The 20,018-nt window shown below is 40.5% G+C and overlaps 1 protein-coding gene across 1 annotated transcript in view; it reads left to right on the top strand.

The window, feature by feature from the left end:
* The first annotated feature begins 3,705 nt into the window (after positions 1-3,705).
* Positions 3,706-20,018, top strand: part of col2a1b (collagen, type II, alpha 1b) — a 47,130-nt gene continuing 30,817 nt past the window's right edge. Inside the window, exons 1-12 of the mRNA XM_070837927.1 lie at positions 3,706-3,808; positions 7,224-7,433; positions 8,819-8,835; positions 9,227-9,259; positions 10,471-10,503; positions 10,773-10,826; positions 12,152-12,253; positions 13,042-13,119; positions 15,296-15,340; positions 16,515-16,568; positions 18,299-18,352; positions 19,316-19,369. Of these exons, the coding sequence (XP_070694028.1) occupies positions 3,715-3,808; positions 7,224-7,433; positions 8,819-8,835; positions 9,227-9,259; positions 10,471-10,503; positions 10,773-10,826; positions 12,152-12,253; positions 13,042-13,119; positions 15,296-15,340; positions 16,515-16,568; positions 18,299-18,352; positions 19,316-19,369 (828 nt within the window). The 5' untranslated portion in view covers positions 3,706-3,714. The remainder of the gene's footprint in view (positions 3,809-7,223; positions 7,434-8,818; positions 8,836-9,226; positions 9,260-10,470; positions 10,504-10,772; positions 10,827-12,151; positions 12,254-13,041; positions 13,120-15,295; positions 15,341-16,514; positions 16,569-18,298; positions 18,353-19,315; positions 19,370-20,018) is intronic.

Consider the following 20,018-nt stretch of genomic DNA (forward strand, 5'->3'; position numbering starts at 1 on the left):
TTCTCCAACCTGCTGGACAACCACAGTTCTCCTTAGACGGCCGAGCAGTAGAGAATAGCACTAATGCTGCACACTCAGGACGCACCAGCTGCTCCCGTTTCCAATAAAGTACAGGGCGGATCAAAGGTCAAAGCTCACAGGTCACAAGCAGCAGAGAGGTGAGGACCCTGCCTAAATGATGCAACCAAACTGTCCCTTCCCATTTATATTTAGCTGGAGTTGTAGCTGAAGAGTACAAGTGGCACTTCATGGCATCTTCATGAGCACTCAGTTAGTTGTTGTGATTTACAACCGCAGCTACATGTGACAGGGTTAGAGTGAGGACAAGAGTGTCAGCCCTGCACAAACTATGGCTGATGGGAAGATCAAGGCTGTTTGGTTTGGCCATGTGCTCCCTCTGTGAGCAGGACTGGTCCTGCATATTATCATATTAAAGAGAATATAGAAAAGGTTGTTGCTGCTTCAGTCTTCGCATCTTAAATTAGAGGAAGTATTGTTTCAATGAGGAATATAATTATCATGGTTATCATGGTAGAAAATAATTACATTTATTGAAACACTGTACTTAAACCTGAAATCACTTGATAACTAAACCTATTAAAGAGCAGCTTTTCACATCCAGCAGTTTCAGAACAACAGTCCTGTTTCTGTCCACCTGATGGATATAAGTCCAATATACACTCTCAATCTCTTTTAGCTCAGTTTTAGGTCTCCACCAACTCCTGAGGGAAATATCTGCCTCTTGAGCTGCTAAATGCCCCACTATGTTCACCAGCTAGTTGCTGACTGCCATGTGGTGGTGAACAGGGAGTGTACAGATGCAGTTCATGTGAAAATTCTCTTTAGTTTCACCACTAAGCGTGAAGTTTTCTCATTGACATTCGATGCATTGTTACAGTAAAAATATTGATTAGAGTCATTAAATCTTAAAGCACTTTACTTCAATGGTATCCATTTTTGCTGTTTTAAACTTCTACTCCACTATATTTTAGAGGGAAATACTGTACTTTTTATACCACAACATTTATTTGACAGTTGTAATTACTGGTTACTATGCAGATTACAATTGTACAAACAAAAACATATGATGAGCTTATAAAACAATGCTTTAAACCAGTGACATTAATTCACTGTAAAACGTCTGACCAGCATGCATCAATCACTCTCTACACACATAATGTTTTGTAGTTAGTAGTTAGTAGTTAGTATACCATTGCACACATCAGTTACTGCCAAAGTTTGTCAAAAGGTATTTGGATCAACAGCGTATAGGCTATAGAATATTTGTTTTTGTTTTTTTTATACACTAGCTTCATGAGATCTTACAACATACGTGTGTGTACTCCTGTGCTATTCAAATTCATTCAAAATGACCTCGAATAGGGATACTTGATGAAGTTTCATGCATTATCATTTCAAGCTTACTGGAGGACCACAGCTGGTCCTACAGCATCCTGTATCATGCTGGTCTACAGCTGCAGTCCTTTAAAATACACACAGTAGTGCTTGAAATGAGTGCAAAACTGACAATTTAACAAAATATAGTCCTCCTAATAAAAATCCCTCCCTATAATTTGCAACAGAGAGCATATCACACTGGATTAATAAACACACCCAACAATAATAAGATGCATCTGACCACTTTTAGTGCTTGTGTGACCTTTGTGACTGGGTTATATTATGCAATGGTAAGTAAGCCTGACGTGAAGTTAAAAGCAGACAACGGCTGATTAAACAACCTTAGTCTATTTTTTTAATGGCAGTTTTTTTAACCTATTATTTCCCTTCCAGCCAGTGAGACAATGAAATCACCAAGTAGCAGCCACATGGAGCAGGTTAGACGTCACTGTTGGAATCATGCGTTTGATCAAAAATCAGGGAGTGAGCAAGTAAGCAAGCTGCAGACAGTTTGAGAAACATTAATTTCTGAGAGGCATATCCGATCTGACAGCAAGACCATAACAGCCCCCCGACTGCCATGGTAACGAGTGAAATACAGACAATAAGACACACAGGCAGCATCTCCTCAAAGTAGTTCTGTCCTGAACCCGAGAAGAGACTGAGAGAAAACTGACTATTTGAGCCCCGTTCACGACTGTCTGTGTCAACTAATGTTCTATTTCGATAAAAAAATATCTTTTTGCATCTTATTTTGAAGTCTACAGGTGTTATGAAGCTGACAGGTATAAAAACAATCATCTATAAGCTGAACACAGGGACACAGATTATAATTATTTAATGCATTTACCCTCGCAAACAACTCAATTAGGGCTGCAACAAACTATTTTTTCATTATTGATGCATTTGCCAATTATTTTCAGTCAGTCTACAAACCATCAAAAAGGAGTCAAAAATGTCCAGAGTCCCAGAGTCCAAAGTGTTTGTTTTGTCCAACCAAGAGTCCAAACCCAAAAGATATTTCACTGATGATCATACATGGCCAAAAGAACAGAAAATTCTCACATTTGTAGAAGTTGGAGGCTTTTTTTTTTCTTGAAAATGACTGAGACGTTCAATCAAGCATCAAAATAGCTATCAATTAATTTTTCTTTCAATCGAGTGATAGATGACAGACTAATAGCTGCAGCTCTGAACTCCACTATGCAGGATTGCTTACTGACAGGCTGTCACACGTGTAGCATCTCTTACCCGTTTACAGCCGGACCACATGTTAATAAATGTATAACTTACTGTAAGAATCCATCGATGGACCATCAATTACATGAAATAATAATGACTAATTATGCCATCAACATGTATTGATACTGGGTTATACTGGGCATTTGTGCATTATTGTCATGCAGTGATGAGAAATGCATTACTTGTGTATAACACTATTGAAACCTGAATTTTACTATAGAGAAGAATTGTCATGGTATAGACTGCATACATATTTTAATAATGTAGGGACTGTTTGTGTCTGTGATATTGGATTAGTATTATTAGTATTATTGTGGCAGCCTTATTTTGCTTCTGGGTGTCAAAGTGTCTTTTTGTGTCCTGTGTTTAAGCCTCAGTTATCCAAACATCTGGTATTCTGTGTCATTGTTCAATTTGTATTTTTACATCCTTACACCACCATCTGATGTGAATGTTACTGTGTAATGTTACTCTGTCTGATGTTTGTAGAGCCACTCCACATAAATTACTTCTTAATGGCTGCCTGTTGTCGCACACAGGCAGGTCACAGGCTTGCTTGAGAAAATAAAGAAGCTCCTTCAATTAGCGTAACGAAGTGGTCCTGACATCGCTATGAACAAGGATGGGGAGAAACGGGGGAGGGCACCAAAGTTAGGCAGTGAAAAAAAAAGTTTGAGTTTTTTGGGTTCAGTAGCAGCACGTGTGGAGAGGAGTGGTCTGGGAGAGGGATAATGGAACCTGGGAGACAAAATGGGAGGGAAACGGGGCTCAGATTTCAGCCTGACAGGGGGTAAGGGGCCGGACTGATATTTGGGAATATACGAAGATTCATTGAAGGCAACGGGGACATAAAACTACAGCGTCTGGCCCGAAGCGGTCGGTGCTGAGTTTCTGCTGCAGGTCCGGGTCCTGCCACTGGATTCCCCCATCGGTTTTTTGTTTTTTGGGAAGGGTGAATTTCGAATGGTTCGGCTTTTGTAACTGGGGACACACACACTAAATACTGAGAGAAGCCTCAGCTCCCCTCGCACCTTTCTTTTTCCCTCAAGGGCCCTGCATGTCTAATATTTAGACATGTTCAGCTTTATGGATTCCAGGACTGTACTGCTACTTGTAGCAACCCAAGTCTGTCTATTAGCCGTTGTGAGATGTCAGGAGGAGGACGACCGTAAGTGGAGTTTTATTTCTCTCAAAGAGCTATAATGAAGTTTTAGGAAATTGCCATAAGGTGCACACAGAGAGCAGGTGTTCTTCCGAGTCAGATGACTCTGAAAGGAGTTTATCTTTGAGCACAGCACCTGAACTTTGAACAGTTTAGATCTTGTTGTGGTGCTCGGAGTGATTTGGTTATTCCTTCGCACCTTTTACGCGCAGAAAGTTCATGGTTGTTTAGATACTATGTTGCATGAAAAGTTATTTGATTGATGGTAGTCGTGGACCTTCTGTCTTCCGAGAGTCCTGCTCTTACTGTATCTGCAAGGTGTGATAGAAAAAAGTTAGTGCATCAGGTTCGTCGACGTGCGTAAAAGTGATGCACTGGATGGAGAGATGTGGCAAAGTAAGGAGCACAGAGGATGGACTGTTTGTTTTATTGATTCGGTGGAGTTACCTTTCTCAGTTCATTTGATTTTTTTTTAAAGTATTTATCCATTCTCAGCGAAGTGCACATCATCGGACACAGTTTAGAAAGCAAAAATTCTGAAATTCAGATTTTGATCCCAAACAGCCTTATACACTACCTCCCCCTTTTTTTCTTAGGTTAAGCTGCCAGACACCTTTGGGTGCTTTAGGGGCCTTGACAGGCTCTTCTTTTAGCTGCACATTCACTGTGAAAAGTGAAAGGTGGTCAGGCTCAAGGGCCTTTGGTGAAAAGTATTCACATTCCTTTGCTGTCAGAGGGCATCCAGACAAATCCTGGCTTGTTGAGGCGAAGAGGTGAACTGATAACCAAAATTTCCTTTAAAAGTAGGTTTAACGTGGTTATTTTAATATTCACTCCATTAAGAGTAAAATGGACCTCATATTATCCTTCATACCTACAGACTTCCTGCTGTCTGAGCAAAACTGGAGGGAGAATTATTTGTAATCATTATTGATTTTAGTATCCAGGAGGGACATTTGAGAGTGATGGTATTCCAGCAGATTGGGGCCAGAAATAATGTTCCATATGATTTCAGGGTTTCCATCTGCTTAAAAGATTACCCATAAGCTGTGACAGTCAGCCCAGGGAGGGACAGAGCCAAGGTGCAAGAGAGAGGTGATTGGAAAAATTGAAGAAGGGAGACTTTATTATTGTGATTCTGAGAGCTGCAGTCTCCCCAACATAAAATAAGTCAGGCTCACAAAGCCTTTAAAGTAAAGTAAAGGTGAATTTACCAGGGAGAAAGAGAAAGAAGGGGGGAAATACTCACGCCAAAGCAATTGCAAGTCTCAGGTTACCCTTTCAGAGAAATAGGCCCCTGGATATAAGGCAAACCCTTCTTTCCTCTGCATTTTTCGGGGAAACGCTGAAGTGGCAAAGAGGTCTGACTGTGACCTCAGCACAGCAGGTTCAATGGCCCCAGTCACTCAGAGGGGACAGGGGTCAATTCTTTGACTCTCAATTTTTAGGCCACTGACTGTTCATGTAGGCGAAGAAGCCATAACGCTGATCAGACAGGGATGAAAGAGGGATCAAGGCCTAAAAGTTACTAAACTTGTCCTCCAAGTCCACCTGGGTTCACTTTACAATTTTCATTGTTCAGTTTAATCCCCTGGAAAACAGCATGGCTGCCAACACATGGGAGAGGAGACTTACAAATTATTCTCAGTGACGAAAAGCCAGCTTTCTATCAGCCCTCCAGTGTACAGAGGAGCCCTTGTCCCATATCAGGAGAATCTTTCATATCTGAGCCAGTCAAAGGACAGGTGCAGTCTTTAGACAGCACGTCCAGGTCCATAAAACTGAATGTCAAAACCACAAGGTATGTGCGTGAAAGCTGACCATTTTCTTTTCTCTGATGTGTTTGAATTGGCATCTGACACAGCTATGGCCTCCAGATGGGGTTTAAAATGTGCCCCGTGTTTATACAAGGCAATAGTTTGTGAATTGCCCACTCTGTCCCATTCCAGAAAGACCTCATTCATTGCTGCTGAGGTCCGTCAGGTTACCTAGTCTTAAGCAGTGCTCAAAGGTAAATATAGCTACTGTACTTGCTCCTTGTCCTCTCACACTCTCGGCAGTCCGTACCCTGAGGCCTTTCTTTCGGTGCGTCAACCACTTTGACCCCTCGGTGCAGGTTCAGTGGCTCCGATCAGAGCATTTCTTAGAGCAACTGTTTGGCCTCCTGTTGACTTTTTAGAAAGCTGCCAGACTGGAAAATGAGTAATTACTAATTTCATTGTTAAATTTTCTTAAGTGGTGTAATTTAGACCAAGTACAGTACCTGTATTGAAACATGCTCCGCCTCCATCACGTTCAGTTCTGCTCTCTTTGCCAAGCTGTGGTCAGGAAAAAAAAAAATCCAAACATTTTTCATTCACTGAATGCAAAGTCTGTCTCCTTTGCAGTAAATTAGGGTGTCTCCCACAATGTAAACCGGCCCTATATTTAACTTGTAGAGGAATTTAGGCACATGGTCTCCAGCTCCTGTGAAGTTATTGGAGGTTTCCTGCAGGTCTTATGCATCTTCACTGTGATTCTGTGATGTTACACTGCCACCAGGTGGCTAATTGAGAGGTTGCATGCTTTACTTCAATTACTGGACTCAGTGTCTGTTATTAATAAATAACATACTTTTTTTTTTTTTTTTTTTACAATTACTTTTGGGATGCTTAGCCTTTTTTTAAAAAAGTGGATAATCAAGAGGCAGACAGGAAATGTTGTGGAGGGAGGAGACATGCAACAAAGGTGCAACAACCTGGTTCAAACTGGGAAGCGGTGGAATGCGGTTTATGTGGACATAACATATACAGCTGCAACAATTACTTGATTAATTGATTAGTCAATTGACGAAAAGTTAATCGGCAGCTATTTTGACAATCGATAACCTCTCACCTCTCCATATATAATGGTAAACTTAATATCTTTGGGTTTTGGACTGTTTAACTGTAACTTTAATATTAAAACATAACCTTGAACGGTATGATAACATAACAAGCATTTTTCAATTAAGAAATAATAATAATAATAGTTAGTTGATGCCTTAATGTAGAGACTCTTTAACCCCTAGAAACTGTGTTGATAAGGAGAAATCTATGTTGGTAAAGTCAGTAATCAATAGGTTTGACATCCACTATACAGAGGCAGGTGACCACAGTTCAAGTACCTCTGTTGCCACCTACTTTACTAAAGTGCCACTGAACAGTTGATCCAAACCAGCTCAATAAATTATCAAATCAAGATTATATTTTGTTGGGTTATATGTACATGCTATATCATGTTTTATTTTAATAATAGTTAGTTTGCATCTCAAAAATGTTATGACTTATTATGTACCACATTGCAGTGACTGTTATCCATATCTGATGTCTAATCTCCTTTTTCCTCCCACCATCTACCTGATTGGACCTCTGTGTGTCTCTTACTATGACCTCCCACACAGAGGAGGATGTTTTTAGCTGTATACAAGACGGACAGCGCTATAGCGACAAGGACGTATGGAAACCAGAGCCTTGTCGCATCTGTGTGTGTGACACTGGAACCATCCTGTGTGATGAAATTGTCTGCGAGGAGCTAAAAGACTGCCCCAAACCTGAAATCCCATTCGGAGAGTGTTGCCCCATCTGCGCAGCTGACCAGTCTCCACCCATTGGTCGTAATTTATTTATCTCACACCTCTCATAAATAAATTACTCTACAAAATCATGTTGTTTATTTTGGGGAGAAAATGACACCACTATGGTATTAATCAAAGGTTGGCCACATGCAGTTTAACATATTAAATCCGGCCTATAGACCTACCATATGTCAGCCTTTGATTTGAATACAGCTTTCTATCCCCAGAGCAAACAAATGATAAAAAACAAATGACAGCAGCGACACATCTGACCAGATTTCACTGAAATGCTACCTCAACGTCATTTTTCCATAGCTGGCTCACCTTGGCCCCATCTTGTTTGAATACTCTCTCCCTCCCAGAGTACATGTGGGAATCATTAAGGAAAAATACCTCAGTCAAGCAGACACGGCCTCACATTTCTGCTCTATATCCTCTCTGTGGATTTCTGCAGATCTGATGGCAAGAGAAACTGTGACACTCTGTTGAGACTTTTTGAAGGAGCTATTCACCACATTTAAAACCTCCTGCCTCTTGGTCAGCTCTGGAAATATAAACAAAGTCAGTTGAGGAGCATAAGTGAAATCAGAAGTGTCACTGTTTGCAATGCATGCTTGTGGATTCAAATGCTTCATAAAATACATGTCTTCTATTCAAAGCAAAATTAAGTGCTTAGTAAGAAGTATGCAACAGCATCATTTTAAGCTTTCAATCACCTACAAAGGGTTGGCTATCGATCGTCAATATTTGTCTAGTGTCCAGACAATTGACTATCATACACTGTTAAATACCCAAAGTTGGCAGTGAACATCTGTCGGATTCGGAATCTTGTTGATTTTTAATTGGATGGTCCCTGATTTCAATCAAAAAATGTGCTGGTTTTAAACTATTTTATTGAGTCAAATGCCTTGTAAGGTTACTTTTAAACATTTAATCTCTGAGACGTTCTTTTGTAAATCTTCATTGATACCCAGCCCTACCTAAAAATAAAATGCAAACTCATTTGATCAAATTTATCATTATTGCTTCCTAACAATACTTATTAGAATGATTTGAAATATAAAAATGGCCTCCTTAATTATTCAAAAAGATCCTTCGCTCTGGCTCTTCCATTTCTTTTGCTTTCTATCAGTCCCTTTTACTTGCAGCTTTGCTTCTGCTTTGAGCTCTTGCTTTAAGATTAAGATGGTGATTCAGCCAACACTTGGCCAATCCTGATGGGCTCTTTGGGTACTGCAAATATGATTTGGTGGTGGTCTTCAGTGTAGTTTGATCTAGAAAAGTACAGCTGGCAATCAGCATTTAGAGACTGTCTGGGTTTCTGGGAAATACTGTGTAACCCTCATGGACTGTTTTTGTGTTATCTATCTACTAACTGTGATCTGTTCTTTTTCCCTCTAACCTGCTTGACCACATAACAGGAGCACCTGGAGCTAAGGTGAGGCACTGTAGGATATTAAGACCCTCTGTGTGTGTGTGTGTGTGTGTGTGTGTGTGTGTGTGAGGACTGAAGCTCTTCAGTACCAGCAATTAAATCTGTATCCATCCCAGACTGATTGCAGTGCTGCGTAACCTGTAGTTTATGGATTTAGGTGAGACTTTGATGGGCTTTGCCAGATGGATGATATTTATTTCCTCCTTGGCACTGTGTGCACTGATACTGCAAAGGATACTTATTCTCAGAATTCTTAATTTATCCACTATGTACTTTTGAAATAGGCAGAGCTACAACATATGTGAGAAAGAAGACAGATTTTTTTTTTTTTGGAGAATGTTTGTGTAGTTCTAATCCTAATTGTCGTTTTTATGCTTCATGATTTCAACATCAGGGTCAGAAAGGTGAACCCGGAGACATTACCGATGTAAGTCGACACCACACAGCACTGAAAGTACAACTTGACATTCTCTTTCATCCTCACATGAAACACTTAATGTCCCTCAATAGTAGCCAGGGGTTAAGGAAGTATTCAGATCTCTCAACTAAAAGAAGCAATACTTAAATATGAATATAAATATATACCATGTAAGTAGAAGTCATGCACTGAAAATTTAATAGAAGTATATATGTATCAAAGTGAACTTGAAGTATCAAAAGTAAAAGCACTAATTCACAAGAATGGAACCTGTGAGAGTAATTTTATCAGATATTACACAATTATATGGAAGCATTTATGTGTAAGTTGCATTTTACTGTTAATTTGAACTATTTTAAGTACTGCTGGGCCATTTAATCTAAACCAGTCCATCGTATTTAATAAGCTCTTCATAGGTTCTGTTCTTAAATCTGAAAATGCAAAGTAACAAGTACGTAAAGCTGTCAAATAAATGGACTTAAGTAGAAAATCTGAAATGTTGTGGGGAAGATACCACAAGTGGCATAAAATGAAAATACTAGTAAAGTACAAGTACCTCCAATGAGTACTGACGCACAATGTCTGAGTAAATACCACCACCATTGTTGTTGTTGTTGTTGTTAGCATGTTATCCCAGGCTGTTGATGAGTTCAAGAATAGTTTTAGTAATTTTAGTTAGTAGTTAGAAATAACTAGAATAACCGCCAGCCTAAGAAAGACAGGATGGAGCAATTGGGAGGGAGAGGAGTCTGTTAGCCCACTGGTCAGGACAGCCAAGCACAATAAGGCCTCCATACAATCCTCCATACAGATCTTCATAGGCCAGTAAAGAGAGAGAGAAAACTCCCTGCTGCTGTTGCTGCAGCACCGCACCTGGAAATGCTTTACCCTGCTGAGGGAATACAAGTTCATGGCAGGAAATAAGAAGGCATTGTTTATTGTATGTTTCTTATAATGCTTTGCCCGAAGAGATTAGCAGTTAAATAAGCCTGCTCTGATGGGAGAAAGATAATGTTTCCCCCCCAGAATGAAAGGAGATCTTAACCTCACATGTGCAAATATATCTGGCAAATGAAAGCTTTAGTGGTGGGCCTAAACAGTCTTCACTTTGAGCACTGCAGCATGCCTTTGTTTGCTGCATTTACAAGACTTTAAATGTTAAATGTAACGTTTTATAAAAGATATCTGACAACTTATCTTTCTTTCCTTTACTTGTCCAGGTTGTAGGACCAAGAGGACCAGGTGGCCCAATGGTATGCATTCATACATTTTTCCTTAATTTCCGCTCCATGGAAGAATATACACTTTGTTTTATTTATAGAGAATTAAAGATAGAAAAGACTCTGCATTTCAAATAACATGTAGGTATTAAATTTAGTTGCCAGTTGCAGTGACAGGAAATGGAAACTGATCTGACGTAACAGTAGCAGAGTTCAAAAGCTGCAGCTGTTCCTGCAGCTCGCATGTAGTGAGAAAACACCTGAAGGTTATTGTAACTACTTCACTGTCTCTCATTCACCAGGGCCCACCAGGAGAGCAAGGACCCCGCGGATCGAGAGGAGAAAAGGGAGAGAAGGTCAGTTTAAAAATAAATAAACCCCCACCTTGTGATTTTCATGCCAAAAACTAGACACACACTCTGAAGTACAGTATGTGCTATTGAATCTGATAGCTCTAGGTGTTTGGGGGGGTTGGGGTGGGTGGCTGGGGTATCTGCTATAGCTTGTAGGTTTGCAGAATGGTAGCCTTTCATTGAGCAGCTCAGTCTAACTACTCGCGTGTCGTTTCCATTAGGCTGTATGGTCTGGTTTGTTTAACAGATGTAGGGCTGTCGGAGACTCCTAATGTAAACCTCTGAGGCCTCAGTCAGTCAGTGTGGGAAATCAATGTCGCCGCAATTGCCGGGCTTTGATCATTGCATTAATGTAACAACACTTGGATGCAAACACTTGGATAATGGCTGCAGGCGAGGAGTTTATGTCGTGTAACCATTTTGTTTATGCAGATTTTAAGCACTAGGTGGATTCAGTTTTAGCTAGCAGAGGTTAAGCAGCCTTTTAGGTGTTAAGCACATTCTTTGTTCAGGATCCCCTTGCAGGGTAATTTGTCAGTACATGCACAAAGGTATGCCCAGTAGTCTGATTTGCTCTGATAAATCATCAGCATGCTCTGCAACCTCAGTGGAAAATTTTATTTGAACTTTATATTTGGCCGTGTTGTGAGCACTGAAGTTCTTTTTTTGAGTTTTCTTGTTTTTCTTACCTTTACAAGTTGGGTAAAACTTCAGTCCTGAGTTCTCTCATGTAGACCATCAGTGCAGTTTGGAGAGGGTTCAAGTGAGCATTAGGCTTCTGTCAACAGTGTCTGACAAATGTAGTCCAGCGGTGTATCGTCTGCCAGCAACAGTGTAATGATTTATCCAAAGTACTATTGAGCTCAAAAATTGGCACAAAGGCCTGAAATTAAATGGTGACCTGTAGTGATTATTATTCACACTTTTCTGTGCTCGTATATGGATAGAACATTTTATTTGGTTGGTGTATTTATAGTTAATAAAAAAAAATAAGATTACACCTAATGTTAGTCATCAAAAAGCACACTGCAGACAGAAAAATATAACAAAAAAAAGCTTTGATATGTTAACCAACAGAAAATTATCAAAATAATTACATAGTCATTTTAAGTGAAAATGTCCAAAATCAGCTGGTTCCAACTTTCCAAATCTGACGTTTTGCTGTTTTTTTATGATATAAACTGTTGGTCAAACAGAAAAAAAAAAGACATTTACTGTCAGTCAGTCAGTCAATGCAAAGGAGAAGCACTCACTGTGGCCCAATTTCAGGCCATATTCTCATCCTTTTGATAGATTCTATTACTTTAATGTGGTCAATCTATTTTTAGGGAAGCCCTGGTCCCCGCGGCAGAGATGGTGAGCCTGGCACCCCCGGAAACCCCGGCCCCCCTGGACCTCCTGGACCTAATGGACCCCCTGGCCTTGGTGGCGTAAGTATCCCATGACAAGCAGGGGGTTAGCATTCACTGCAGACACAGAAGCTGACAGGTTGAACACTGATGCAAGCCCAACAATGGGTTCACTTTGACTGGGTGGAATAAGCAAGAGAGAATGGTAAAAAGGGGCAAGGAAAGAATCCAAGAGCACAAAAGATGTGGGAAATTGCTGGCGTAGGGAGGAGGCAGAAAGACAACAGCGAGTAGATGCAGAGAGAGAGAATAGATCGAATGCCTGTCATTCTTTGTAGGAGAAAAGGAGGGAGGAGGTGGATTGAGGAGAGGGGGGGTGGGAGGGCAGGAGGTAGTATGATAGATTTGGGGAGGGGAAGGCAAGGAGCTTTTTTAGGGGAGAAACAAGGAGACTCTTTGTGACGGAGTGAGAGATGAAAAACGTTCACATGCCCTCTGTCTCTTCTTGCTCTGCATCAGGATTCACATAATGAGCTCTGCTGCTGACTATCTATTAAAAGCTGAATCTCTCTCCTGCCAAAATGACACAGCATCCTCCAAACTCTGCAAATCACTGACAACACATTTGTCCTCCAAGATAAACACTTTCATTTCACATAGCCAAAGCTCACTTTTAAAGCAATTTGAAGCATTTTTTGCTGGCATTTCATCTTACCCATTTGTCTATTCCAACCAGATGCAGTCCTTGAATGCTTAACCGTAAAAGCTTATTTTGACTAAGATGTCGTGAATATATCTAAAAAGGCACCTAAACAATGTTTTATCTTGACTAAATATCTTAATGCCTTATTTTCTTTTGCGATTTTCAGAACTTTGCTGCTCAGATGGCAGGTGGTTTCGATGAGAAGTCTGGCGGCGCACAGATGGGTGTGATGCAAGGACCAATGGTGAGCGAGCGATGATGAGACCTGCTGCCCCTTCCATGTTTTTCTTTCACAGTTGGCTGCTTACAAATCTACTTGGATGCTACAGTCTTGAAGATGTCAGCAGCCAGGAGAAATGATTAGGCAGAACCTGAAGACCATGGCTAAAGATCTGTGCTGGCAAGCACTTGTCCTTCTGAAGTGTCTTCGAACAAAACTCTGAATCCCCATCAGTTCCGGTGGTGCTGGTTTTTTAAACTTTTACCTCTCTGGTGGGGCATAAGCAAGAACCAGAGAGGCAACATATGGTTATCAAATATAAAACTATGATATGGACGCGTCATCATCGTCATTCTTCACCAAAAGTGGATTTTAAATCATTAAGGATGGGAGAAATAAAGAAGACTACTATTCCAAGAATAATCCCACGAAAGTTTTTCACCCCTCCTTTCTTAATGGCTCTGGGAGAAAATTAAGAACTAAAAAGTTGGAGAAAAGAAGGTTCTGGGTCCTGATGGAAAATAAACACCCTTCATGGAGTACAGAGGGGTAATTTTATAAATTGAGGAAACAGCCATTGATCATCATTATGAAAAACCGCCGCTGCAGTTGGTAAGCAGCTTGCCTGAGATGGAGTGAGGAGCACACTGGAGCTATTTTGGTTTAGAGTACTGCAGAGCAGCTTGGCAGAGTCTCAGGCCAGCAGAGGTTTGAGACGCCAGGAGGGGTGGGCGGCTGGAGTTGATCAGATCCCCACAGTTAGCAGCCGCCTCTGTGGCTTCACTCCTACTGACTGTCCTTCCACATGTCTGTCTCACCAGCTCACCATAATACTCGGCCCTTTTTGAAGCCAGCCCACGTTTACTTTGGCGTTTGCCGGCCTGCTGGGGGAGAGAGCAGTGAACGAACACACTGGACTGACGTTAAATCTCAAGTGAAGCTTATAACCGCTTATACGTCTACTCAGATCCCCATCTCATAGCCATACGCCTACATACCAAACACTCAAACAACGCTCTCACTCAAATGTATACTCACAGGCATGAGCACACATGTGTATGTCCCTCAGACACACATTCAAAAGTCCTGTAGATATAGAGCCCCATTGATGAGGTTGTCCCTGCTGTGGTAAGGACTTCCCACACCCACTGAAAGGTGACTTTCATTCGCTTCTGAGGACCACTGTGCCGCACTGTGACGTTTTCTTTGGCTGCCAACCCTGATTTTTAAAACATAACCATGATGCTAAAATGTGGCTTTATAAAAGCAAACCTACTGAAAGGAATATGTTTTTACCCAAGAGGAAAACTGTCACAAAAAATCTAAATCAAGGCATTTTTTCACCGAAGAATTTTAGAGAAATTTTATCGACACCATCGCCTACATTCCCATTGTTCCCTGTGCAGCTGATTTTCTTCGTGCATGTGTGTTTTCTGTGTGTGTGTGTGTGTGTGTGTGTGTGAGGTAGAAAGGCAGACAGAGAGAAAAAGTAATGAGGATTTGGCTCATCGCCTCCACAGAATGTGATCTCCTCTTGTTGAGCATTGATGCATGAAGTTGAAGCAAAAATTACTTTGGCGTGTGACTCCATACAGAAGCTCTCGCAGAGCAGATTAAGATTCAGTCAGAGATAATTTAGTTGAAGAAATCGCACCTCCTGTTTTGATGCCTGAAACATCTAGGGTTGAAAAGTCTCTGTAAAACAAAACACTTCAGTATTCTGTTGTTTTTCATTCCATGTCAAAGTGTATGAAGTCATGTAGAGTTCAAGCACTTCTTTTAAGAGTACAGCACCAGCACCGGTGACCTTTGAACTATAGAACCACACAGTGGTTGGGCAAAAGAGCTGAGAGAATAAGAAGGGAGGGGTGAAAGTGAAAAGACAGGGATGGAGAGCAAGAGAAAGTCTATATGCCGCTGAGGAATTTCAAATGATTTATTGATTTGACAAGTAGAGCCACTGAGTTTTGTATAGCTTAAGGGCTGAGCAGGTGATATTTTTTACATCCTCTGACAGAATCCAAGTGGACGAAAACTTCCAAACTCCCCTTCATACACTCAGAAACTCAAAATACAAAATTATTAACCGTGAACTAGTTTGTTTTGTGTGTTTGTGTGGTTTAAACTGTGTGTATTGGGGAAGGATATGATCACGTCATTAGCCTGATGTTGTGTCTCTTGTCTCCTTTCTTCCCCCCAGGGCCCTATGGGTCCCAGAGGACCACCTGGCCCCTCCGGAGCACCTGTAAGTACCTCCTGCGCGGCCCAGACAACACACAAGCCTGGTGCACCTGTAGACGAGCTCCTGGTCACAGACAGGATACACTAGGCTAAACCTCATAATTGTAATGTGCTTGATGCCTGTGTTCATATGCCTCATCGTCTACTTCCCCTGCGTGTATTTCATGGCAATAATGCCCCCAAAATGACCAGTGACTTTACAAAGTGCAACAAGGCTAGCATACCACAGCCTGACGCATAAATGTTTACACACAGCTCTGTTTTAACTGTGGCTGTTTTACGGAGGAAGGTGGCACACAGAGAATATTTTCATCTCCCAGCTGCAAGCTCCAGGGCTTTTTCCTTTGCAACCCGGACGTACTGCAGAACACCTGACAATTTATCTTTGACAGACCTATTGAGCTTACACCTTAACACACACTCCCTCCCCCCCAACATTTTCTGCTCCTGCCCACAACGACGCTCCACCTGTAGCCATTTCAGCCCCCCAGCCTCCTGAGTGAAGCTGTTTAGTTGGAGGTAATGCCAGCTGACTTGCCTCAACTTGATGGTTTAATCACCCTGAGCCCTTTGGAGAGACGCATTTTCTCTTTGGACACCTTTCTCAAAACAGATGGCATAATATCTGTGGGGAGGTAGTGTAGTTTTGAGTGTCTGCAGTATGTAACATAGACAAACACACAGAGATGCTGTGTTCTGTAAAGTAGTTTTGTAGTAATTATATTGCTGTAGGTGTGTATGTACTCGACTTTGCTGAATGTATACATTCAACTTTAGTGAAATAAGCCAAAAAATAATACAAAACTGCATAACTAATAAATATCATAGTCAGCATATTGCTGTGGTCACATAATAACAATGTAATTATCAGCTGCTCTGATGGTAATTTTTGCGATTGTGATTCCTTAAAGCCTACACTGACATATTGAAATAGTTTCGATGCTCAATTCACTATCATAGAAGATGAAGAAAACCAGCAAAAAAAAACTTGAGAAGCAGAAACCAGTGATTTGCGGCTTTTTTCATTTATCAGCCAATCAATTAATAGACTACTTGTTTCAGCTCTAGTAAGTTCACAGTAATTGTTTTTCTAATTTAAACTCCTAACCTGAGGCACTGCATATAAAAAAAATGTTTCACTCACATTAAACATCCCCCGTCTTCTTTCTACATCCCAGGGCCCACAAGGTTTCCAAGGCAACCCAGGAGAGGCTGGAGAGCCCGGACAATCTGTAAGTATCCCACAGAGCACGAGTCCTCCACACTACATTTATTATCATAAATACTCGCACTATGGCCCATAAACCTCCTCTCTCCTCCTTCTTTTTCCTTTATCCTTTCAGCTCACTACTTTCTCATGTTTCTCATCTTTTTTAGAAGATGTGCACATTACAACCATACTGTATTAATTCCTCACCTCTTCATGTGCAAACTTCTACTGCACTCCATACTACCTCCATAAAGTTTCCCAACTCTTTCTAATGTTTCATTGCTTAGCTTTGTACATCTTTCTCTATTTTAGCAGCTGGCTCTTTCGGCTTCAACATTTACAACCACTTCAGTTAATGCTTACAATGTCTTAAATCCAAGCCTGTGTGACATCTAACGGTGGAAGTCAGAGTACTGAACGGGGCCTCTGGTTTTGTACTCTTTGTAGGAGGATATTTTCAGTGTTTTTGTGATTTTCGTTTCCTTTCTTTGCCCCTTTTCTCACTAGCAGCTTCCAATGTTTGTTGTACATCTTCTGCTCCTTTATAACTCCTCTCAGACAGAACATGTTACCCCTTCCTATTATTCTTCATTTTCTGTTTTTCTTACAGCTCCTACTTCTAGTTTTCTCCCTCCTTGCTGCCCGAGCTCTACCCCGTCTTTACCCTTACTTGCCCCCCCTGTAGTTTCCACCCTGACTTACCAAATCTCCCAGATATCAGACTGCCCGCTCTCCCCGGTCCTTCCCGTCCCCTCAGCAGGTAGACAGTGCAGGGTCTCCCCACTGCTGTGTTAATCTGCTCCTGTGGAGTTCAGATATGCAGCCTCTGAGGTGTTTTGTCTTTTAAAAATGTTCCAGTACATCATTATGTGTGATTAAAATCAAGCAACCTTCCTGAAAACAACTTGACAGTTGTAAAAATGTCACAATGTTGGCCAAGTGTTTGTGAAGACCGGAAGTAAATTTGTACCTTTGAAACCATAATGAGTCAAAGATACCTCAGCTGGTGTTTTCCACCAAAGCGGAAAATCACCAACATGCCTTTAATCAGGTAATTAAGATAAGGAAAATATATTGGTATTCTTTATATATAACATCCCTTATATTGCTACAGGTCAGTGTGTTGTTCAACATTATCACTTAAATGTTTTACCTGCTTAGTCAAGACAGACTGACACAAAGTAAAGAGAGAAAAAGTGGGAGAAAGTCATTCATGGTGACAGAACCAATAGACATATCAGCAAATATTAAGTGAGAAAACAGAGAAAGAAACTGGCAGACAGAAAGAGAAAAAGATGGGAACATCTGAACTTCGTACTCAGGAGTTTGGATAAGGATATCTAAGAATTTTTTCCAACCTTTTTGGCCCAATCTTGCCTGTAAATCTCACCGATTCTGATCTTTTCTAATTGAAAAACACTATTAAAATGTGTAATATTGTTTAGGAATGTAATTCCATTTAACTGATTTTATGCAACAAGTTTCACATTAATTAGAAATGTGTTTCAGATCAGCAAGATAAAGTTTTGATTAATGTAACACTTAATGAAACACTCACTTGGACATAAATGCTAATCAGACTCATTGAAGTGTTATCTATCTGATATTGGCTGCCTGTAGAGCGGAGGAGAGAGGGAGTTACCGCCACGTGCTACAAATTATGGCCCAAAGACTGAACTGTGTAATGTTGCCCTCTGTTGGTTACGAGTGGAAACTGTGTCTTACCTTTGCTTGTTTTCTCGTTACTAACAGGGCCCCATGGGTCCCCGTGGCCCCCCTGGACCTTCTGGAAAACCTGGAGATGATGTAAGTGTGTCTGTCACGATGTTACAAAACTGTAAGGACGCTTTCAGCAAGCAGGGACTCTGACAGGGCTGATACAAGCTTAGCTACTGTCCTCATACCTACACCTATTCGGTTTGTTTTAAGGACACTATTACACAGTATAAATCACAGTTTCTCCTTTATAAATTGACTGTATTGGTTATTATATGGTATTTTTACAAACTCAAATAAATTATTCTTTCTTTCTGCTCTACTCTTTTGTACCCTTTCGCTCTGAAATTAACTTTCAACATCTCAGTCTTTCAAAGCCATATCTACACTGTCTTATTTTTTTAAGTTTGGTTTTATGACTTCCATTATACCACAGAAAATGTGTATTTTCATGTAAAAGGAATGTGCCTTATATGTGCTTTTACCGCCATACATTTAGGCCTGTACCATGTTGAATTAAATCATATGTTGCCTTCCAGACTGTGCCAGTCAGACATAGAAAACATCAGCCAAATGACTATTGTCTTTTGTAGCTGTTGTAGCTGCAAGTGAAGAGAACAGCTTTTGGAGTTTACATTAATTTCTTTTTTCTTTTTTTTTTTTTTTTTTTTAAATCAGACAAGGGGACCTCAGGCAGCTAGCATTATACATTATTTGAAACAGCTTAACATGAAATATCTTCAAGTATTTCATGTTTGTTTCATCGACCTGAAATTCTACCACACACCGATTTATTTATCGTCATTTCCCAGACTCTGGGATCACACATCAAAATGTAATTCCTACTTGTAGCCACGTGATGGCAGCAGACAGGAGATATCACACTGCTCGCACTGGGAGTGCTCAGATTCATGACAACAACATTAAAAACAAAGCACACATACACACACCTTTTTACATTTTAAAAAGAAGTGATTAAATCAAATTGATCAATTCACAAATTCTTAATAAAGCCTTTCTTATCATAACTTTTCTTCTCTGTTTCTGTTTCAGGGTGAGTCTGGCAAACCTGGCAAATCAGGCGAACGTGGACCTGCTGGACCTCAGGTGAGATTTGTCAAGAGTTTTTCAGGCACTGAGCTGCTTGCTTAAGACGTGTCTCACTTGATTATACATGTCTTTATATTGTTTGTTTCCCTGGTGGTCAGCAAGCAGCCTGGTCATAAAGGTGTGAGAAATTAGCTTCTAATACCAGTTCAAAGAAGCAGATACATTTTTTGACTCTAAATAAACTGTTATACCCTAACGGACAGTTATAGTGATGGTGTCACTGCATAATAACATAACCAACTCAAATTGCTTGTGTATTTTTCTATTTATTTTATAGTGATTATATAATAAAGCAGCTCTCACTATAGCTGACAATGACATTTGATTACTGAGTTCAGAGTTAGATTAGAGAGTGATCTAAGATAATAATAAAGATAATTAAGTTATGAGTTTCAAAGCGAGTCATTTATCATCTCAAGCCAAGAATCAAAGTTTTGAGTCCAATATTAGTTGGAGCCAAAATTGGACTTAACTTTTGAAAGAACATTTCAGCTAATAGATAATTCCAGTAGAAGGGAAATAAATATATTCAGTGGGGAAACTCAGTCCTGATGTACTCCATGTCTCTGGCTCCCTCTTCCCAGTGGAGGAAATCTTGATAGCAGCATTATTTCACTCTCTTGGCTTCAGTTTCTTAAACTGTGTT

This window comes from Pempheris klunzingeri, chromosome 2, assembly GCF_042242105.1.
Source record: "Pempheris klunzingeri isolate RE-2024b chromosome 2, fPemKlu1.hap1, whole genome shotgun sequence".
NCBI lineage: Eukaryota > Metazoa > Chordata > Actinopteri > Acropomatiformes > Pempheridae > Pempheris > Pempheris klunzingeri.